Here is a 24,757-nt window from a genome sequence, read left to right on the forward strand (position 1 = left end):
TGTCCTTAGACTGGCCACAAGAGAAGGACACTCTGAAATCTTCAGTTTTGTTTTATTGAGGGGGTCAGGGGACTCAGACAACCAGTCAGTATCTGGTGTGACCACCATTTGCATCATCCCTACGTCATAAGTCTGTGTAACTTGCATTATCCTTATGAATACTTCACGAAACAATTACCACATGCATGACAATAATACAATCCATTTTCATGTGGTGGTCGCGTGAGCCTCAAGGAAAATACAAGACATACCTGTACTCCCCTTCACATGCAGCCACATTGCCTACCCTCCACGACCCAGACAACCCAAAAACAAGCAGCAACCGCACAGGTCAACCTTCATAAAGATGCATGTGACTAAGGCATGACTAAGGCCTGAACACTAATGAACTACTTGCATCATAAAAATCTACTACTGTAAAAATTCTAAAATAGTTAAGAGTGTTAGATAGAACCTAAAGAACATCATTTGTTGTGACATAATAAAGTACCCATCCATGTTCTCTGTAAACAGGAGGCTTTGGTATATGCTGGTCTGGAGGGATCAGATGTTGTTTAACAAAGTGTAAAAAGAAAAGGACATGTTCAGTGGAGCTTGATGCACAGTGAGAACAATTATTAACAAGCTGAAAGCATTAAAGACAGGTTGGCAGTTTTCCCATGTCTCAATAAATGTACCCTTAGGTCAAAATGTGTGTTGTTCATGGAAGTACAAAACCCTAAGAGTTATATTTGAGTTTCTGGCAGGTCTGGCTGAGCATGCAAAACACTGAACAGGTAAAAGAAGGCTCAGGAGTATGATGTGAGAACTGCCAGGGAAGTTGCTTGTTATTCTGAAAAGGCCATTGAAAAGTTCACTAAACAATATGACTTTAGGAGCAATGCCCTTCAGACAGATTATACCAAAGAGAAGTTGCTAGGCATTAATTTCCTAACAAACAATACATTTTGACAGAAACACCTTACAATGACAGTGAAGCTTAAAGGGGGTGATGATCTCAGCTTGTTTTCCTGTCACATGACCGGAGCACCTTGCAGTCATTGAACCCATCTCCTCTAAATACCAAACTAACAGCAGGACAATGGTCCAAAGCATCTGCATCAGCAGATCTGTATCACAATGGCTGAACAAGATAAGAATCACTGTTTAAGAATGGTCTTGACGGAACACACCTCAACTCTAATGACACACTGTACCTGACCTGTGATGAGATAAAATGCCAAAAAGCTATCAGTGAAATACTGGTAATGCTAAAAAAATGAAAAGGCTAAAAATTTCTTCATAGCTTCACAATGATGGAAGATAAGGGTAAAGTCACCAAGGAAGATGAATTACTTTTAAGTTATGGACGGAAACTTGGATTTAAAGGCTTTACAATCATTAATCTAAGACATTATTGACTCAAGCTTTATTTTCATATCTGTTGCCACGACTACCAGTTGATTATTCATTAATTCATTCAATCATTCATCCATTCATTCATCTTCTAAACCTGTTTTGTCCCTTTTGGGTTCATGGGGCTGCCGGAGCCTATCCCTGCCACCCATGGGCGAAGGTAGGGGACATACAGTGAAATCATGAATTATTTGACCATTTTATACGTAATCAATAACAAAAAAAGTACGGTAGTAAGTTAGTAATATTACTATATATAGTAAGTAGTTTTATCACTACTACTGCTATTATTATTACTTTTTTTATTACTATTACAAATACTATATAACTACAATTATTGTTACTACTAATATTACTACTATTCTAAAAATAATAAGGATCAAGAATTATTAATTAATATTTAGAAAAAAATGTTACAACTTAAAATTACTTTCTATAACAAAAGGGAAAAAAGGAAAAAAATATGGAATCAAATGGGTTCTTGCATTTTTTCACAACTCACCTTGTGTTGATCCATTTTTCAAATTATTTCTGCTTGGTTACCAACAAATGCTAATAGAACTGCTTTCATTCGGACAGTTCTTAGAAGTCAAAGTACTGTCATTTTCATCTATCTTTATTTTTTAGATTTGATAAAATCAATATTATATATATTATAATATTATAATACTTGAGTAGTATTACCAATATAACTGCTATTACTACTACTATTATTTTTATTACTTTTATTACTACTGTATGACTAGAATTATTACTACTATTCTAAAAAGAATGAAGAATGAAGAATTATTATTATTATGACTACTACTACGTACTACTTAGAAAGAAATGTTACTACTCAAAATTATTTACAAAATTATTTACTCATAATACTTAATTTATATAGTAACATTACTAACTTACTCCTTACTTCTTTTCTAAATAATAGAATATTGTGTTTGTGAATTATTTAGCAACAACACATTAAATTCATTTGAATTAAAATGTTTCTGAATTCGCAAGTCTAACATACCGAATACGAATCAATAAACAGAAGAACTGCATCATGTTTGGCTAAATATATATATATATATATTTTTTTTTTTTAAACTCTCAGCTAATTTTGCAACTTTGAAAATAAAAATTAAAACAACAGTGGGACCCTTGAAATATTGTATTCCTTTAATAGAAAAAAATGTCACATTTACAACGACATCAAAATAATAGAACAATGACAGTAGATATATTAAATCAAACAAAAAAAGCATTTTATCCTAAAGTCCTAAACATATACTCCCCTTTTGCTTTGATTTAAAATGGAAAAATAAATTACATGTGCACTTACAAAACAGTCCTCATATTTGCGCAGCAAAAAGTGAAAAGAAAATCTCAAGCACCATTAACCAGGATTCTGCATGACAGCTGGGGCCAAGGGGGACTCATATGATGTCAAATAAAATTTAAAAATCAATCAAGCGTCAATAAAAAGTAGAAACAATGTGGTGGATGAGAATAGTCTGGAGGCACACGCTTATGTAAAGCAAAGTGTTTATGCTCAGTGATTGTTTAATGGGAAAAAAAGAGGTCAAAACATTGTCCCACCAACAAACAATGAGTATGCAAATGATAACCATTCTCACTGCAAAAAAATTATAAGGACTTGTTTTTTAGCATAAGACTGCAAAAAGTTGTATGTCTGATGCAGATGACTGTATACTGTGTTATCCAATGGCTTCTAACGCCATATGACAGATGTCCACAGCCACATATAATGATACCTAAACTCATAACTCCCTAATGTGTTGATTGGTATTAAAAATGAATATATAAAAAATAGAGAAAGTGCTTTAAAGAAATTCATAACTGCAAAAAAAAAATTAAAAAGACAAGTTTTCTGTTTCTTTTGGGGGCATCCATGGATGGTATTGTATATGGTGCGCAGGCAAATTTCTGTCATAAGCTTAAAAATCCTTTGAAGCTTGAAATTCTAAATGCCTTCGGTGGGATAATGCCTTGCAGTTTTCATTTATTCACTTGCCATATTACAGCTGAATGCATTGTAGAACGGAGGTAAAATTTTGCAAATTAAGTTTTTTTTTTTCTTTTTTTTTTTTTTTTTCTTTTAGCAAAAAGCAGCAATGGATGCCAGAGACTTTGTTCCCTGTCAAATCAGTAGAGCATACTACAACTTAAAAAAAATGAAGGCTCTGTGACAGTGTTAAAAAAAAGATGCCAGTGAGGATTAGGACAGCTTTAACTGAGCTCATTTACATCCCCAGCATCAGCAATCTAATGCTACTTGAGAAGGGATTAAACCTCACTCCCCTTGACTTTGATCAGATATACAGCACTTGTCTTTTGACTTAGAAATATTCACCCCCAAAGACAGAAAGGAAGGAACTTATGTATAATTTTCTACACTACCTTAGGTTTTTCCTTTGTAATAATCCTGGCCTTAATGTACGACATTGACTGTCTACAGTAAGCTTCTCATTTTCCCTGCTCCAGGTCATGTAAAACATTGATGGGTTGAGGGTAGGAAGTCCATAAGGCTGCAAAGAGGAAATTCATATTGCATTTACAATAGTTTGAAAATTTGTTTTATAAAAGTCCCTACAAAATCTTGTATTTTAAACAATTGATGAATTGTTCCACAAGTTTTGATTGACTCATTTTATTTTCTTTGAAATCGATTTAAAATTGACGATTTCAGCTAGAATAAATTGCAACAACAAATGCAACAAAACTGACTATGATTAGAAGATGAAGGGTCATTTTTGATTCAATTCAATGCGGAAATTTTCCTGAACTATTTATTTAGCCCCCCCAAAAACAGGCCAGGTCATGACTAGTAGGAAATGTGCTCCATTGTCTTATTAAATTCTTAGTTTGCTAGTCATTCCATTTGAAGGCATCAGGAAAAAAAGACCTTGCTGGACCTTCTTAGAAAATGCAGAGGTGGAAAGAACACAAAGTTGGCCAAAGTTTCCACTTGGCCAAAGTTTCTACTTGTCTTTCTTTTTAAGAGTGTTCCCAATTAAATACATTTTCTTTAGAATCTTTGTGAATTTTAAGTTCGACTTTTGTACCCAGTTGAAATTTTTATACCATTAATCAGAATATGAGGTCATACATGTCTATTGTGTTTATTCCTGTGAACTTTATAAAGTTTACCACATCATTCAACTGCCTCCAGATGTCAGGTGCACAAATGAATAATGAAAAAGATCTGACTGTAAACCACCTGAATGCTATCTGACTGTCTCCCCAATGGCCTGTCAGTCTAATTTATTAATTCATTCTCTCAGTCCAAGTGAATTTAGTATTTCCATTTTTGATCCCCTGGTTCCTTTAGTAATTCGTTAAACAGCAATACTTTGCTCAAACCAGTGTCTCTCATAATTTAATTTTCTAGAATGTATTTAATTTGGGAAAGAACACCCTGCCAGCAGCTCTGAAACTGATACTATTACAATTGATAAGCTATAATAAATGATTAATTTTTGTTCCCATGGGGGAAGACAGCGCTGCTTAAAATAAAAGACAATTGTTTTTACGCAATCAAATTAATACAATTGAATAACTTTTTTGTGATTAGTAAATTATGTATTTAGAGAAGATCTCACTTATTTCATGCTGCAAGTTGAATAATGCAAAGACAAACTACTCCCCCCCCTTCCAGAATGCTTTTCTTTAACCTTGTTTTAGCACTTTTTGCCAGCTGTAGTTTTTAAATGTGTAAATGCAAGCTTCAATTCTATTACAATAATAATACAACTTTTTAATAGCAAGCATTAACTTACTAACTTGTCTCAAAGGGGGACTAGACATTTTGGGGGGAAAAACAAACAAACTCAGTGATTATAATTAATTGATCATACCATAAAGTTAATGAAGAGTAATCAGAACATTCAACCTCCTCCCTGAAGGTGGTAAGTTTTTTTTTCTAAACTGATTGAATCATGAGTAACAAGACAAATGACTGTATTTGTCACTTTTTTTTACAAAATAAAAATATATATTTGAAGAGAAACAGGGAAACATTTCTATAGTGTGTAAGTAAGTGTGTAGGTGGGTGGATGTCTTTGGATGACCAAAGTAATGTCTAAAAGGAAAATAATAGCATCTATAGAAAAAAAAGTATTGAATTGAATACATTGCTTAAGACACTAATATGAAATTAGGATGAATGACCTTGGCTGTTTGTAACCACATCAGATCATGAGATGTGGGATAAAAGATTCTCCTCTCCAACATGACTAACGGCTCAGACTAAGTTGGAGTTTCATGCAGGCTCAGAAGACCTAAAGTGGTTTTCCTTAGGTTGTCAATTAGGTTTTTTTGGGGTTGAAGAAAACAGGATCTGTGTAGATTTTGCACAAGCAAGAGAAGGTTCAAAGTCTTGTGGACCTGACACGCCGAGGGGACTAAACAGAAGATTGAAGCTGGGCAAGTGTGTTCTCACATATAACCTCAAAGGCTATTGATTTGATCAGTTACGAAAGTCAGACGCAAAAATGCAATGAGATTTAAAAATAGCTTAAAAAGGGGCAAAATAAAAGTAAATTATTTAAAAAAAGGCTTAAATACCCACTGATGAAAGTTGTCTTTTTTTCTGTTTTTAACATGTTCTTGTGGCTTTTAAGGGGTCATTTGTGATTTAAAAGATACCCTGGGGAGGCCACAAGCTCCCTGCTTTGCTCGATTCTGATGAATGATTGTAGATGACTTAGTCCATGAGTTATTGTTTGCCTCTTGTGTTTTGGTTTCTGGGTTTTTCACTTGCTTTCTTCTGTGAAGGTCAGCTGTGACTTCTCCTGAATGCACTGCCCCATTGGTTCTCCTGAATATAATCACAGTTGCCATAAGTTATCTCATATTTTCTAATTATTTAACTAAACATGATGTATTTAAGGGGGTGTCCTTTTTTTTGTTCTGTGTCGGAGTGTCTTATGTTTTTTATCTACGTTTTGGTTTTGTTATTAACTCTCTCTGATATCGGGGTCTGTTTTTATTGACCTCCCTGCAACACCAAGTACACCTTCACTTTCCTCATCTGAGCTACACTATATTACAAAAAAGATTCACTCACCCATCCAAATGATCCGTATCAGGTGTCCTAAGAGGTTGCAGAATTTCTGCTACAGAGTTCCAAACTTCATGTGACCCTCAGATTAGCCCAAGTAAAGAATGCAGAGAGCTTCATGGAATGATTTTCCATGGCCGAGGAGCTGCATCCAAGCCAAATATCACCAAGTGCAATGCAAAGCGTTGGATGCAGTGGTGTAAACTGGACTCTAGAGCAGTGGAGACACTTTCTCCGGAGTGATGAATGTCCGGAGGGATGAGTCTGGGTTTGGAGGTTGCCAGGAGAAAGGTACATTTCAGACTGCATTGTGCCTAGTGTGAAATTGGTGGAGGAGAAATTATGATTTGGCGTTGTTTTTTCTGGACTTGGGCCTGGCCCCTTAGTTCCAGGGAAAGGAACTTTGAATGCTTCAGGATACCAATTCCATGCTCCAAACCTTGTGGGAACAGTTTGGAGCGGGCCCCTCCCTCTTCCAACATGACAGTGCAACAATGCACAAAGCAAGGTCCATAAAGACATGGGTGACAGAGTCTGGTGTGAATGACATAATTTTGAACTTTATGGGTTAGGACTGGTATGGCACTTCAGTTCATATGTGAGTCAAGGCAGGTGATTGAAAACTTTTGGAAATATAGTGTATCTGGCTCAAAACTGGAGCTGGATAGCTCCACTATGGGAGGGCGGTTTGCTACAGTCTCAACCACAACTCACTCAGTGATGAATTTCTAATGGACTACTGACTAACTTTAAAATAGCTGTTGCTGAAATATAAAACTACCAAAGAGACATATAAACAATGTTTTGGTAATGTTTCTAAATTATTTTGAAAAATTAAGGATGTATTGTGACACAGAACATGTTTTCATAGTGATGTCTAAGTGAATCTGAGAAATCCAATCATTCCATCATTAAATAATTTTGTGAAGATAATTTCTGTCTAAATGAACCAGATTTGGATTAAACAAAGTTTAAACATCCAAATTACAACAGTTAATGAATAACATACTAAATATGAATTCAGTTAAAAGTAACTACTTCATCAATAGCTTTCCCAAATCTCAAATCAAACTGTTATTATACTTCTTTATCTTGATATAGCACAGTAAAACTCCAAACATGCAGTTTTGATAAATTAAACATGCTGTTAAGCTTCATGTAGTTTAGTCTGTAACCAGAATTCCAATGAAATTACAAAGATTTATAAAGGCATTTTTTCCTCATGAAAGGTTTCTGTCAAAGTAAGTTTTGTCAGCGATAAGTCATTTTTAATCACAATCAACAAACCTAATGTACAGTGGATTAACATCTTTTACATTTATCCGTCAAACAAAGCGAATCTAAAAAAATGTAAATGAACTCAAATCCGACATGTAATGACAAAAAGAAAGTCTTCCTGCAGCCAGTGGCGGTTCTACACCAACTTACTCCCTGGGCAAGTAACCCCACCAGCGCCCCCCCCCCCCCCCCCCCCCTCCCGCACACATACAAAATTTGACAACATCCTGTTGTGTTCCCTATCTTCTAATTAGCCATTTTACTCAAAAAATGCATGAATTTTCTAGACTCATATTACAGGGGTAAAGTTTTGGGCCGAAGAAGATAAACATTTACTGAACACACTACAGCTAAACTTTTAAACCTTTTAAACTGAACTTTTTGAACATAAATATGAATAAAAACAGGAACACAAGTTAAACCCTAAATAACTTGTAATATTTTTCTCTCCATAGAAATATATTCTGGCAAAATTATACAAATATGAACATGCTGCAGGACAAAACAAAGAAAGCCTGGAAATATTAATAAGAAATTACAAATCAAATAATTCCATTTTTTTTGCTCTTTCATCATTTTTAGAGCTTTTTTTTTTAGAGCTGGACTCCTGCTTCATTTTTAGCAATAATTTCTTAATGTGTGACGTCCTGTGTGTGTCTTTGTGAAACATATCAGAGGGATTAGATCTAAAAAATAAAACTTATTGTGATTAATATGTTTAGGTCTTATAAAAAATTAAAGACTAAATCTTAGAACTCATCAGTGGGATTGCTCCAAAAATATTTGGCATTTCCCTAAATTTGTGCAACACCAACAGCAGAAATCCTCCAAAAAACCTCAATACATAAAAAATTGTCTGCGCTCATCCCCCCTCCCTCTCCCCTTCCCTCTCACACACGCGGCTCCGTCTCTATGACGGGAGGCGCAGCTGCGGCTCAGAGTTGATTGTCAGATAGAAAAAGAATCCCAATCACCTGTTAGTGTGATTCAGCCAGCCACGGGCGAGTTGCGTTCCCCTCTCGAGTTTTTTTACTTATGTTCCAAAGACTACCACAAAAAGGTGTGGCCGCAAACGTCTTGCAGCAGAGGGCGGTGGTCACGTGCGCATCGGGTCTGCTGTATCGGAGCAAAGAATTGTGGGAAATAATCCCCATTGCCTGCTTTTGTCGAAATTGGGTTGAGCACGGATGTTTGTTCTGCCTAATTCCTTTTCATGTGCCTGTTTTACGTTGTTTCACTCTGAGTTATTCTATTTATTTATTTATTTATTTTGCACCATAAGTGTGAAGAGGAAATAGGAGGAAGACATTCTTGAGAGTCTGATGTGTCATAATAAAGCCTTAAGTGTCGGCTGCTGAACCAATTTCAAATTAAAAGCTCCAAACTTCCTCTTTGAATATAGTATGTAACACATTAGGCACGGCAAATGCCCCCCCCCTATAAAGTGCTGCCCTGGGCAATCGCCCACATCGCCCATATCAAAAACCTCCACTGCCTGCAGCAGTTCATAAAATTATGACTCATCAAATTATAAAACCATCTATTCACTTCATTCCAAAGAGTAAGGTGATAAGTCAGCATGAGCTCCCTAAATTATTTAGAGAGTGTTTCTTTAAACATCTTCAAAGTAAGTTTCTTTTTTTCTTAATTTCTTTGTTGTCATGTAGTGTTTTGCTTATCAAGAAACCTGATGGTACAGGGTTACACCTTTGTAGGTGTGAGGATGTGCCCTTTACTATACTGTGTAGAAGTGCAGAACTGTTTAGATAATATCTCAAAGGGGCTTTTATTGCTGAAGAGGAGGTAACAGATTCCCCTTTAGAATCGTCTCCTTCTTAATGGACTGAAAGATGTAATTTGATTTCTCACAGTACTAAGAAAATTTGAACATTTGAGGCGGCGTTGAAGCTGACATACAGTATAACTCATTAAGGGTGTGCACACAAGGCTCAAGTGTTTGAGCAGGTTGGCCAATGAGCAAGGGATAGGCAATACGATCCCCACCCCCCCAGTCAACTGTTGTTGTGTCCTTGGGCAAGACACTTCACACTCCCTGCCTCCAGTGTGGCTCCACTGGTGTGCGGATGCGTATGAATGTTCCAGGTAATGGTGAGAAGGTCTGTAAGCGCATGCTGGCAACCACGTTTCTGTCAGTCTGCCTCAGCTGTGGCTACATCAGTAGCTTACCATCACCAAGTATGAATGAGGAGTGAATGAATAATGGACACACATTATCACACAATGTTATTAGTAGTAGTAATCTTTCCATGGGTTTCAAATTTCTAGGGATCTGGATCACAGGCCTTCTTGTGGACGACCAACAAGTCCTGTCTCTTATAAAAGGGCTCTTCATGAGGACATTAAATAAGAACCATCTACTCATAGACATTACTGATGAACATCTGCCTCTGCAAAATTAGAACGTTTTAGCAACTGGTCCACTGGTACAGGAACTACTCAGGATGAGTGGCAAACGTTCTGCAAAAGACTGGGATAGCAACCTGCTGCTGAGCATCCACAGGAAGAATCTCAGGAGAGGACATGCCATTACTAAGAATTTGTCTCACCAAAACCCTGGTGTTGGGTCCATTGGTCTCTAAAAGGTTATACAAGAACATGCAAATCTCTCCCCTTCAAATTTTGTCTGTGTCAATTAAATTAATAAAAATAAATATAGCTAAGAAAACAGGAAGTGAAAAACAAAATTTACATAAGCAGTGTTTGAATATATGATGCTCATATAAGTAGAATAAGGGTAAAAACAAAAGCATGACAAGCTGCTCTTCAGATGTAAAAAAAATACATGATGTTTTACTGTGCTAAACCATAATTCCTGCTGTCACACATGCAGTTTAATCCTTGTGCTATCTTAGATGACCCCACCCTTACATTGACGTGTTCTCCCTACCATGACAAAGGTGGATAAAGGTGGAAAGATTTCATGTAATCCATGGACACCAGTGAGGTTCACAAATCATTGAAGAAAAAAGGGTCAGCGCACTGTCTTGTGGGGTCTAGATGACCCAACTCCCAATGTTAAAGTGCCTAGGATAGCACAAGGGTTACAATCATCATAGTAAAGGTAAAATTTTAAACCATAAAAAATAACATTAGAGTGAACTATAATTTTTTTTCAAGATGTAACAAAATTCTCTTTTTCTTTCTTTTTTTTGTACAAGAGCTTTTAAATATTAATGTAAAAAGTAAAACTTGGACTTTCAATTTTAGTTTTATTGTATTAAATCTAAACTGCACACTGAATAGAGTCATCCATATTCACTAATGCACAAAAGATTACTTAAAATGTTCGTCACGCAGTTTTCTTGTGAAAATGTTAAAGTTTCTAGAGTGTTTTTTTTTTAGTGTGTTTTTTTAATGTGTGTCTTTTTTCCCTTTTTCCATGTTTGCTTTTTGTATGATTTTTCTCCAGATCTGAGATGGATTGGTGAGGAATAGTACTGAATGGATGGATGATCTCCATCACTCTTTTTTAAATGTTTTATCAAAATAAATGCTATAAAGCTAAAAAGATGTTATCATTGTTTTGCTTCTTTGAATTGTTCTTCATGTGACATATACAACTGTTAAAACAAATGAAATCAGATTTTTTTCTAAGCACTGTATTTCCTCCAAATCTCATTTACATGATCTAAAGTGGAAACATTTATAAACATCTCAGTTTTATGTAGCCTTTTTCCTGAGCAGTTGCTGTCAGCCGGGATGAGTTGTCAATAAAGCCTACGATAACGTCCAGTTACCAAGCCACCATTATTTTGGCAGAACATTGATAGTTTTATTCCTTAAAGTAGTATTTAACGACAGATGCTTTTGGTTAGGTCTATTTATTACCCCTTCATGGAGACTGGTGGAGGTTTACTTCCTGCATTTTTTTCTCTTTTTCTTATTCTGTCAATCGTCCTATCAGTCATATACAAACAGAAGTTTGACAAACGGTGGATTTCTAAAATTGGGAAGGGATGGAGAAAAGAATCGGGGGGGGGGATGAAACATAAATAGACAGCAGCACAGGAAAATCCCAGGCTGAGGTGTTGGGAGAAGGTGGGGGAGGACGAGTGATTTGGGGAAGAATTTTGTGTTGCAGTGTCTGCCCTAAAACAATTGATAATGAGCACATGTGGCAGAATCTCTGAGGAAATATGATCAAAAGACCATCTGCCAACATGCGGTAGCTGGTGTGGATTTTATTGAGAGTTTTTAGCAAGAGATGTACCGGCCTGAAAAAAGAATGTTGTTTCTGGCCTGTAGACGTGGAAGCTAACACAGTCCTCAGATTGCAGAAACCCTCCCATTGCAGCTTTCTTTTTTCTCTAACCTTGCCATCTTTATTCCATTTTGCAGTGTCAAATGAGCTGTTATGCCATGCATTTAACATTCTTTAAGCCTGATTTTTAAAAATTGTAAATTTGAGAGTGAGTCACCTCCCATGCTTCATTATATTTTCCAGAACAGATAAGAGGCAGAATTCAATCAGCTCTAACAAACTGAGGTCAATTCCTGTTGTAGAATGCTTTGTTTTTCTGTAATTACCGTAAAACTGATCTGATGAGGTAAAACAGTGATTAAGGGTAAACAAAGGCAACAAAAAGACTTATATGTGTGTAAAAACACCAAATTTATTACAATAGAAAAGAAGTTTATTTAAGCATGTTAAACAACAAGTACTATAGAAGCCACATTTCTTTCTCACATTTTATCACTAGGTTTGGTTGTCTTGGTAATATTATGGTCTAGAAGTTCTCTGAAAATATCCATCAACATCTGTTATTAGGTTTAATGAAGCCAAACATTTTAATTTAACTTTTTCATTACATTCGGTAATAAAATTTTGAAGATGGCAGGAAGGTTTTATAGACCCAAATGTGGAAAATGCTCTTGTCCCATGCTTCACATAGTAGAAATTCAGCTACAGAAATGACTCTCCTTCTCTTCTTTATGGTATTTTTAAAAATGGCAACCGGTTTTGCCTGTATTCAGTCAAACTAAAAATGAGGTGATGTGTTTTGCCCCTTAAAATAAAACGTGACTTTACCCTTTATCGCTGGAGACGTCATTGCCTAACTCTATTGTACATAGAACGCGCTTTTTGACATACTGCAGACAATTACTGAAATTCCAGCTAATTCTGTTGCAAAGAAAAGCAGCATATCAGCTTTGCAGCATCATGCAACACATTAACCTAAAGTGTTGCATGACGATACAAAGATTTCACCCAGGTGTCCGGCTTCATGGCCTCAGTCAACTTCTCGAAATGTGTGTGTATTTTTGTTTTTGTATGTCTGATCTTCTTCGAGATGAACTGGAACTGAATTTCCCTTTGCTGGGACTAATAAAGGTCAATTTATTCATTCATTCATTCAAACTGATTTACACTGCATCCATGAGAATTATTAACACACTAAAAGAGGATGCTTTCAGATTGCTCTGTTCACACCGAGGAGTGTTCTGGGATAGCTGTGGGTTTTCTCTCCATAAACGTCCAAGAATAGTGCGTCTTGAAAGATTATGAACAGAAAAAGTCTTGTAATGGTCTTTCTTGGAATAGTGTGAAAATAAATGTGTCCCAGACCACACTTATGGGCAAACCTCAGTGAGTCTACACAAGTGTCTGTAATTCCACTGGGACATTTTTCTGCTTTCCTCATGTCCACGATGGAATCTATAAAAAGCAGCTTTTTAATCCATGGGAAGGCCCTCTGCTTGTCTTTTCTGTTGCTCTCTTTAGCAGCAGTGAACAAAGTACCGTAGGTTTGAGGCAACAAACATGATTCTGCCCCTTAAAACAGTAGATTCAAACCTAATGCGGTGCAAGTCAGAGTGAAGTGTTTGAAGAAACTGATGCGGTTTTTACAAAAAGCGTCAATTCACTGATGTATTTAAGTCAGAATGTTGCAGTTATTTTAGGCTTTACCTTGAAGAAATTTTCAAAAGAAATGCAGAAAGTTTGAAAACTCCAGCCTTCCCATTTGCAACATCTCAATTCAGTAGAAATTAGCCTTTTTGCCTTAAAGAAAATAAAAAGCAAATGTTATTCTTGGCAACTTCATGCAGTCATCTTCAATGGACTGTGGTTAAAGTCCTATCCTAAAGACCGTACTAGGAATAAATGTGACCCAAAAAAAATAAGATTTGAATTATTTTATTATCAGGATCACCTTTTATTTAGATACATTTTTTGAGCAACACTAATTCATTACTAAATTAAACTCAAGGAAGCATACAAATAATGAAAAAAACTATAAATAACATTCAACTTTGTCAGATTGAAAGCATTTCATTTTTCTCAATTTTATTCCTTAGGGAATCTATAAATGTTGAAATGCCCGGAGGAATTTGAATAAAAATTGGAAAGCTTTGGAGTTTGATCCAATACTTCAAGGCTGCTTAACGTCTGAGGCAAAGAAATGTACAAAGTGTGCAACTAAATCCTGAACCTTAAAAATATTAACCCTGTTAACATTTTAAGCTACATGATCCACAGGGAGAAGTATTTAATTAACCCTTTTGATCCATGGAAGCTCTAATCAGCATCTTTAACTCGATTAGGATCATTCAGTTCTATTAGATTATAAATATATGTATCAGCCTAATGAAGGCTTGAGCCATAATTTAGTAAATGAAGTACCGATATACCCACCAACAACACAGCCATCAATCTGTCAATCATTAAAAAGTAATTAGCATTTGGCAGTTAATAAGTAGAGGTCAGAACAAACCAATCTACCTGCCGTTATAGCCAAGATGATGATATGATGAATCTCCCTACTGTACCAAGCAGCTGGAATGGATATTTGATTCAAGACAAAAACATCAAAGGCTGAGAAATTTTCACTTCTTGAAAAAAAAAAAAAAAAAGAAGATACATTTGGGAAAAAACTTACCTCTGCAGATTGGTACTGGAAAATCCCAAACTGCCACTCCAGCTGTGCTGGAGACACAGGTGAGGAGTGAATGTCCATCCAGGACGTAGCCAGTTACACAGCGGTAACGGATCTTGTCCCCTACGTTGAACTGAGTCCCGTTTAATATACCTTTGGACGGGACTCCAGGGTTTCCACATGAGCCACTTCTGAGCTCTGGAAAGTGGAACAAAAAACAGAAATAAAATAAGTAAGACAAATAAACAATTTTAGACTAAATTTACAAATTTAGCCACTTGAAAATAAAGCAGTGCTTTAACTTTGAAACTCAGAGACTGGTCAGACTGCTCGTTATGAAACAAATTCAAACAAATATGTTTTTGCAATATATTACAGCACTACATTATCTGCAGTCATCACAGTGACATAACCAAAAGGAGGAAAATGCCAGATCTTGACTCAACTCTGTCTGCTCACCCTGCTGTGGAATCCACTTCCAGTTTTCTCATGGAGTTACATATAAAGTCTTTACGAGACCCCCTCATCAACCAGATCCTTTAATAAACCCCATTATTCAATTTTTAAGATGAAGGTCTTTATGATCATTGTGTATGACATTACACTCCAATAATTTATGGTTGTGAAGACCAGTGCTGAGATTCTAACAGGCTCAGTATCAATGCTGTTTTATGTGAAACACAGAATATTCTCTTTTTAAAAAAGCAATAAAAAAATATCAATTAGGACAAAAAGGTGTAATTTTCTTATTTTGTGAAACTGTTTAACCTAAAAAGAAGGTTATGAATATTGCATAAAAGAAAATTTGCAAAATAAAATAATAGGTCCAGATTTACCATCACAACGCACTTATGACACTATTAGGTCTAACTCACTTTTTATGTGTCTTTAAGATTTCTTTTCACTTATTTTTTGTTAAATCTATTTTACAGCTACTCTTTGTTTTTGGTTAAAGACTCTGGAAACGTTAACCCTTAAAAAGCCATTAAGGTTAATTTTTCTCTGACCACAACCCAGTAAGAGGCACAAAGTCTTATTTCACACTCAAAAAACCAAGACACTAAATTTTAGTTTTGTTATTGTTCCTGTCATGAATATGTTAAATATAAATTAACTATGATGGCTATGAAGAAAGCATAACCATAAAGAGAAAATAGCATTTTCCCAAATATGAAATAGTTTATAACTTTTGAAAGAAATTTGCTCGACATCCTTTCAAAATAAAAGACACTATGTGCCACAGGATACTTTCAATGCAGCAAATGTAGTAGTAGATAGATAGTGTGAAGTCAGCAGTAATAAATAAAAAGATACCAGTTTATTTTGTCATTTGTAGTGCTTTTAAGCCATACATTCATTGATCTAATATAATTAAAATTAAGCCACAAATAATTAAGTGACTCCGACTGTATTTACTGTACACATTTACCATAAATCCATAGTCTGGAACCTCACAGAGTTTGTGAATGAGTTAAAAAAAAGTTTTATTTTTAATTACCGTTTTACTTTACTACTTACTTACTTCTTACTTTACAATTACTTTTTATTATTTAGTTTTTTTAGTTTTTCTTTTAACCAAATGTCACGATTGAGGGGTCAAAGAGCCATAAGACTCCTTATTTAGGAGCTTAAGATTACTGTACATCTTAAGATAACCTTTAGTGCTACCTGGACTATCGGATTCTGACACAAGTGTAGTTTCACCTGTTTAAGATAAACAACTCTTAATTGCAGTCATAGTCTCATTTAAGGCCCAAGTTCCTCTTCAGATATATTTAACTACTTGACATTCATGTACCAAAATGTTCCACATTCAGGCACAGAGACAATCAAGTTATTAGTTAGGTTTAAGGTTCTATTGTCTCAGAGGGTCCCTGTCATTAAGTATTTTATTAATTACTTGGCTATCCATAGGCTTAGTACATCTGCTATTAACTGAGCAAGAACCCCAACCTATAGAATCCACAATTATTTCTCAATACTCTTATGCTAACATCAACCCAGTGATGTGCATTAATGTACTGTGGAAGATCATCTAAAATAGTCTATCTCTAAGCAGCAATTCAAAAAAGAAAATTGCATAAAATAAAATGTATTAAAATAAAATGAAGTAGGCAGACAGTCTGAAAAATAGTCTTTAACTGTGGTTTAGCAATCTTTTGTACAGTAGTGTCTGCTTTGCCTAATAATGGAGCTAAACATGCAATCACATTTATAGATTTATCCTCTCAGAAAGCAATGATGCAGTGAAGTGTGATAATTCACACATCCTTGGCTAATGAACGTTTTGTTTATTCTACATACATGCTAATGGTTTTGAATCTCTGGTCTCATCTATGCAGTCACTTAAGCTGTAACATTAAAGCGAAATGTCAGATAGTCATTTTCAGTTTTGACTATCAGTTACAGTAATAGTCCAGTGTCATGCTTTGACCCATCCTTCTAATAGATATAGCCTGTATAATAGACAAAATTGTACTCAAATGTTAGGTGTGAAAATATTTTAAGAAACATAACAAAATAAAGTAGTTAAAACCTTTAAAATGAAATGTTTTTTACAACTTTTGTTTTTAGCTAAATACTTGATAAGAACTTAATCTTTAAATCTTGAAGACAACTAAAATGTCAAAATCGTTTAAAAATTGCTACTGTTTTTGACTTGAAAGTTTCAAATTGGTACGTTAATTCTGAATTCGGAACCCAGTATGTAACACAACTTGATGTATGAGCCTTCCCCCGGTGAAATTGTAGTTGTGTCTGTCATCCTACTTGCAAAAAAAAGGTCATGACAGTTAAGATGTTCCAGCAGTAGTCTATGGTTTTATCTGTGAGGGAATGCAACACATTTATACACCACAGCAATAAATCTACCAAATGAATTTTTTCAAATCAAATCCAACTTTATTTCTTTTTTTAAAAAGCAAATACACACTTTATGACCTCACACACAACAAATACAAGTGTAAAAACAGAAATGTAATGGTAAAATAAACTATTTTATGCTGTTAGAAAAAAGAGCCACAATGTTTTATTTGTTGAGACACCAGTGAGTCTGGATGTGAAGGTACTTTTCTTTGTCTGTGCCTATAGTTTAGGCAGACCAATCTTTCCTACAACTATACTCATCTAGGGTTTTTCCAGGTATATTAAAATATACTTTGACACAGGTTTTAACATTTATTATGCTCACTTGAATTTGCAAAGCTGCAGGTTATTACATCCTGCTCATGTTTTTTTATGTTTTTTTTAAGCATTGTACTTTAGACCTTGGGGTGCATTTGTTGGAACTCCTGATGATCCTATGAGCAATCTTCCTCTCTGGAAAAGAGTGAGTTAGAAATTGTTTGGAAATGTTTTTTAATCAACCTAAGATTTCTGTGCAAAAACATTGTTTTCCTAAGATCATTGCTCGCAACTTTCCCTCTTGGCAATGCATTAAATCCTACTTAAATGCTGTAAATCAGCATAATTCAACAACTGTTGGAAATCTGCTTATGATCACTTTTGAAGTTCTGAGCCTTGTTGAAGCAGTCCACATCTCGTTTTGTCTTGTCAAAATGTTTTTTCTTCTTTTCTGTTTATATTCTTGTTAAATAATATTATTTTTACTACTTTGAAAAAAAAAAAACTTTTAGTTTTTCTATTTAGAAAAACTATTTAGTTTTCAATTCATTCAGTTCTGTTCATTTTAGTTACACATCCTGATCCACTATGGTAGTATAATTTTGGATAATATTTTTTCACATCTTAATTTTTGTAATATTATGTAGTATATTGTTTTTAAAAAGCCCTTTTTAAAATATTTCGGATGAGTATATTTCTGATTTCTGTCTTAGACTAGATGTACTTTTTGTAGTATTTGATTTTATCTATGTTGAAATTTTGCTTTGTTTAGGTAATGGGTAAATGAACAAATTAAGTTTTTCTTAAAACTTTTGTGCTATCTAAGATGACCCCACCCTTATATTGATGTGTTATTCTTACCATGACAAAGGTTGATAAAGGTGGAAAGATTTCATGCCTCATTGTTTTCAGACTGAAGACTAAGTTAGGGTGAAAAAAGTCATCTTATCAATAAAATAACCATGAACAATAAAATAACCAAGTTCAAGGAAAAAATGACTGTACAGTCTTGTCAGAACTAAAAATACCTGATAAAAGTGAAAGGAGGTGAGTTGCCTTCAAGGGTGCACAATAATTGAAAAAACTAACGTACCTCAATTCTGCAATTGAGTTCTCGATTTAAAATACACAAACTGATTTGTGAAGCAAATTTGTGTTGTGTGTGTGATCAAAGTTTAAACCTTTTTAAAAAAAATCATTTCTGTTTTGATATTTAAAAAGTTAACAGTTATCAAAACAATTCGCTACTATAAACTTTAAGAACCACCAAGAGTTTTAAGAAGTACAGAAAAACTGATTATGTCTGAACCTTGCTCCTCTTATGACTAATTTCAGTTAGCAGATGTTCCAGGGAAATTAAACAGATTGCACTAAGCAAAACAGAAATTAAAAAACTTATGAAGGGTTCTGTTTGATCATGACATATTTTACTATAAGTGTGCATCTCTCTCTATCAACTTTGCATGAGGTTTTATTGGTAACTTGCTGTTTTGACAGCAACCAAGCAGCCCAGGAGTCCAAATAGTAAAATCATTTATTTCTTGAATTCTTCATTAACACATTAAATTGGGATTTATTTATTAATGTTCAATCAGTGTATACTCTTATGTTCTACAAAATACACATCAATACCTGGCATGTTTGATGGCCATAACATTTTACACCCCATACACAATTGTGGCTCCAACTTTTGAACCATTTATAAAACACCAATTAATGAACACTTAAAACAATTTTTTTCACTCTTCTGGCAATCAAACATACATTTTCCTTTGTCAAGATGTAAATGAACTGTGTTCTCTGCCAGGTGATCTCACCGTACCAGTGCTATAGCCGGTTTGTGACTGTGCATGCAATGGAACATTGTGTCAATTGTTCTCATCTCGTAAAAGAACAGAGCAATAATACACTCAACAGGCTTTTATAACAACTAGCAATCACTAAAAAAATCCCAATTGCTTAGTATTTTATGTTATGTATCCCAACCCTGTCAAACACAGTGGATAAGTGTTTTTGTTTTTGTATGTAAGTGTGCCTATTAATAAGCAATGATGACTATACTTTTGACTTGATTTAAGTCGACCAGAGGCACTTTCATTTGTTGAGCTTTCACATTTGTATTGTTCATAATATTTCACTGAATATACTGTATCTCACTGTCATCCAAACACTCCTGCTGTCACTATTAATGGAAGTCAACTGGAAGTCGTTTCGTGTGGCCAGAGCTGATTTTTTTTTCTTGGGCACACTTATTTGAATTCTGAAAATACATGGCATACATAGCTTAATATAGCCAAACTTAAAATATTCACTGTGCCACTTGGTAACTATTCCTATTTTCACAGTTACCCCTTACAATACATGCGACAGACTCACCTAAAATAAGTGTGGAAAATGCAACAATGTGCATCTTGGCTGCACGTATTACGTGTTGCCAACATGAATTTCCGCAGTTTTTATGCTTGGTCGCACTTAAAATATGTGCGATTAACATCTGGCTTTTTCCCCCCACATTTTTTTACCTCTCTTGCCAACTCTGGAGGGTTTTTGTCGGCTCCAGTCATGATGCTATGACTGACCTCAGCATTAACAATGTTTACATTTGATCATGAAGAGACATCCACATTTGAACTTCAATAAGCTCCTACACAGAAGTACTGTGGATTATAATCCTAACTATTTGGTAGATGTTGGGACTCAGCACTCTGGGGGTGCTAGGAGTACTGTCATGGGATGTCTAACAAAATTTAGGACACAACTATCTGGTGGTGTTGCAGCATTTCACGAACGCTGATTTAACGCGATTTAAATTGAAATGATCTGTAAACTTTAACTAAAGAAAAAAAAGACAACAAAATTCATGCTAATGCTTTTTTCCTGGAGAAGCTCTGATGATCACCGACTCCAAAAATCTGAATAACATTTTTGGATAGCTCCTTCACATTTCCATATGCTGCAAAATTGCCAACTAATTTTGCTTTTAAAGCTTCTGAATCTATCTTTAAAACTCATTAGAAAAAAAAACGGATCACTTTATATGTATATGTGGCATTTGCATGCAAATAAAAGTCAATATTTAGACGATTCAAAAACCATTCAAAGAATGACTGTGGAGGGAAACAGCTTACGTTATCCATCATTCCAGCAGCTAGGAGTATTTTTATAGGAATTAGCCAGTAAGAAAGTTGCCTTTTTGACATCTCTGCAGTTGAGCTATTTATTTCGCCGGTATATATAATGTCTCCGGAATTCTTTGAAGAGAATAGACATTTGACAGAGTGGCAGTGTTTGTGGGCACAAAAGCATAACAGTTTCCCAACAGGAGCTGCCACCATAGACTGCATTCCCTGCTAGATTCTGCACTTAATGTTGGGCTGAGTTTCTTTATGCAGGTATAGAAAAAACATTCCTGAATAGAAGCGTTAAGCAGCCTATTAAACAGCACATGCTTAAACGTTTACACGTCAATTAACAATTCGAAGTGGCACTGGGAAACGACTGAAAACCTTTGTAAACAATGTTTCACGCTGAAATCGCATTTCAAATATCTTGAAGTACCAAGTAAACATATTGAATCAGGGAGGAATTTATTATGAACTCCAGTTTATTTTAGATTTTTCCTGTCTCAACAGGGATGCGGTGCAAGTTGCAGTCTCCATAACCTTCAAAGCCCACTTGCAGTTGTTTAGCTGTGCTAAAAAAAAAGTGGAACCTCATCTGTGCTACTTGATAAATGCAGCTTGACACTTTCAGGATCCTATAAGCATGAGGGTTCCCAGAACATACTGACAGTCATGAATGTAGGCTCTAATCAGGAATACAGCACAGTGATGCAGGGAAGTGCCTGATAGAGTGACAGGCTGTAGAAAAATTACATTCAGTCTGCAGGTGTCCTTCATTTTGCCCTTCCTGTGTTGGCGGTTTCAAATCCAATTGTAGTTTAGATTCAATCATCTCTCCGTCTTCACTTTTTTTTTGTAAGAGACGCACATCCATATTCATGGAAAAAAGCATGGCAAACTGTGGTGACATTAAATGCAAATTATATGAATGTATAGGGTTAAAATACCAAGGCAATTGAATGTTTTCAAATAAAAGAAGCACTCTGTTAGAATTTCGAAATGTTTCCTAAAATGTAATGCTTTAAATTTAAAGTGCAAGTGGATGCAAGTTATGCAATCAAATATTTGTAGATTTGGTACAGGGTTAGGGTAAGGGTTAAAGGTTAGATGGACATGGAATACAAATAAAAACACCTTTTAAACCAGCTTTTTATAATCTCCTACATGTTCTCCAAAAACACTTTAAGACATACAATCTTTTTATATTTTCATTATTGTTCATTTTTACAATGTAATTTTATCATTTATCAATTTTTATACTACCCGTTATTACCTGATGTATTTGTTTTTATTTTTTTAGATATGTAACAATTTTTTTTTTTTTTACAAGTTTGTGCTCTTAAAGCAAGGCAGTTTATTCCAATAAACTATAAGTACTGTACCTAAAAAAGTATCATTTCACAACAAATATGTCATTTTGTAGCATAAAGCAGCCAAGAGCACCAATGACAGACCAAAGAGACTCTAAAGTGTTGATGCTGCCACATCAGACTGTAAGAATGAATGACAGGTCTAAGAAGCTGAGCTGCATATCCTACTTTATGGACTACATGTTGCTACATCACAGTTTTGGCTCAGTTGCTAATCTGACAACCACATATTAAAGTGACATCAAAACTGTCATAAAAGAGCAAAAAAATACTGTTTAAAAAAACTGTATTGGTCTGACTTTAAATACAAAGAAAACATAACATAGTGAAGGACTGTGGATGGATTTGGAAGGAAAGAGAAGGAGGTCAAAAGTGCTGATTTACCAAAAAAAAAAAAAAGAAAAAAAGGAAAGTGGGAGAAAAACCAGAGAGAGTGCAAATAGGCAGATGGAGAGGAGAAAAGTTTCGGAGTGCCATGGTCTGGGGCAGATGGGTAGTAGGTGGGAATAAATGGAAAGAGGGATAGTGAGGAGGCATGTTTGCAAAGAAGAAAACAATGAGGAGGCATGTTTGTGAAGGATAAAGGAAAGCTACTACACTTGAAATTTAGGGACTGACTGAGAAAAACCGAGAGTAGAGACTTGCTGACCAACACAGAAAAGAAGTAGGTACAAGGGCCATCAAAAAAAAAAAGAGGGCGGGGGAGGAGAGAATTATAGCTAATACAAATGGAAAAAGAGCAGTCATGACAGAGAAGCAAAGAAGTATGCCTGAAAGAGCAAAGAGTGAGGAAAAAAAGCTGGCCTGAGCAAGATAGTCACAGAGGAATAGTTCATATTTAGACAGTTCCACTCTGCATGCAGCTCTGCTTCAACGCAGATATCTCTGTACGTCCATTAGTTATCTAATTCCCATTGCCATCTGTCATGCCATTTCAAATACACCTCTGGAGCAGCAGAGAAGTTCAGGACTTTGTGTTTATTTGAAAAAAGAAAGAGATTAATTTGCCTAATTGATGCGCTTGATAATACCATAGCTCAGAAATTGAATTCCCAAAGGTAGTCAGATGAGTGTGATCACACTTGCATCTCTTGGGAATAACCACTTTCTAAGGTTAATCATTTGTTGCCTTCTAAATGAAGTTCCACTCATGAGGAGCTTGCTGCTTAATAAAATGCTGTTTTTTATATGAAGAAGAGCAGAAAAGGATGCCAGCGTTCTTACCTTCATATGCTACCTTAAATCCATGAGCGCTTACTGCAAAGTCACTGGTAAGCCTCAGTGAAAAAATGGAGCCGGAACTGGTAACGGGCGCAGGGATGGCAAATCCTGTTAACCTGCAGATTAAAGAAACAGACCTCAGAGCTGCACACATAATTTCACCCGCATCTTCATATTCAGTTCTAAAAGCATATGCAAAAAAAGACTTTCACCCAAGCCTGATCAAAGTATTTTTAATATTATTATAAAACATTTGCATTTTAAAGCTTTTATATGATAAAGATACTTTTTTTAAAAGCCAAAAAACATCACTGGATGCCATTTCTGCCTTGAAGACCATGTAAATCAAACATGCTGCATTTTCTTCTCATGAAGTCGCTATTCTTACAGACAACATGATTAAACACTTGAGAAAACACTTGACTCAGCAGGCAACAAGTATAAGGTTTCTTTATGGAAATCAAATCAGCCACATGGGAATGTGGCCTACTGTAAACGTCACAACTAAAGGTGTTAAAAAAAAGAGTGACTGATAAAAGATTCCACAGCACTAACTGTGATTTAAACAGACTGGCTCTGAGAAGGGTGATGCAATTTACCCAGCAGTTCTCTAGGAACTATGGAATCAAAGCCCATGTGGGAATCTGCTCTATTGCTTGATGGCGTTTGAAGACTCACCACTGCATTGTAACTGACTGATTCATTGCCGCATTTCAAATTGGGTGCAGATCCAAACAAATCCATTCACTTTGACGAGGTTGTAAACAAGATGTGTTGCTGACCATTCCTCGGCAGCAGCTGCTGATGTTCTATTGACTTTTCAGTGCTGTAAGCCAGGCAGCAGAGCATGAACTCAACTTGTGCACAAAACAAAATGTCTCCTTCTCTGTTATAGAATCATGTTCTATTACTTCGTCTTGCAAGTTTTGCGGCTGTTTGTGTGACTGCAGCTTTGCTTGACAACAAGCCAGGGGAGTTAGGTGGAAGGGTGGATAGTGGACTAACAAATAAAAAATAAAAAGGGGTTCTTCTCGTGACAGCAAAGGAGAAGGCGCTGTATTTACAGCTTCAACAGTTTCCAATTACAGCACTGTGAACTGTGATGTAAATAATTACCCCTTGTCTCAGGTATTGCACAGCTTGCCAAGGCAGTGTTAAGTGTTAGTCATGATGCAATTTTAAGCACAGGAAACATAGCTTAAATGCGACTTTTAGAAAGATGGGATCACTGACACATACTTCTACTTCATTTAAAATAGCCCGCAGTTTAAATTAAAAGTTTGGGAA

The 24,757-nt window shown here is 35.4% G+C and overlaps 1 protein-coding gene across 1 annotated transcript in view; it reads right to left on the reverse strand.

The window, feature by feature from the left end:
* Positions 1 to 24,757, reverse strand: part of LOC101167820 (CUB and sushi domain-containing protein 3) — a gene marked incomplete in the record, with an annotated part of 253,195 nt that overhangs the window by 186,961 nt on the left and 41,477 nt on the right. Inside the window, 2 exon segments of the mRNA XM_023964007.1 lie at positions 14,638 to 14,832; positions 23,474 to 23,586. Of these exon segments, the coding sequence (XP_023819775.1) occupies positions 14,638 to 14,832; positions 23,474 to 23,586 (308 nt within the window).

This window comes from Oryzias latipes, chromosome 16 (assembly GCF_002234675.1).
Source record: "Oryzias latipes chromosome 16, ASM223467v1".
NCBI lineage: Eukaryota > Metazoa > Chordata > Actinopteri > Beloniformes > Adrianichthyidae > Oryzias > Oryzias latipes.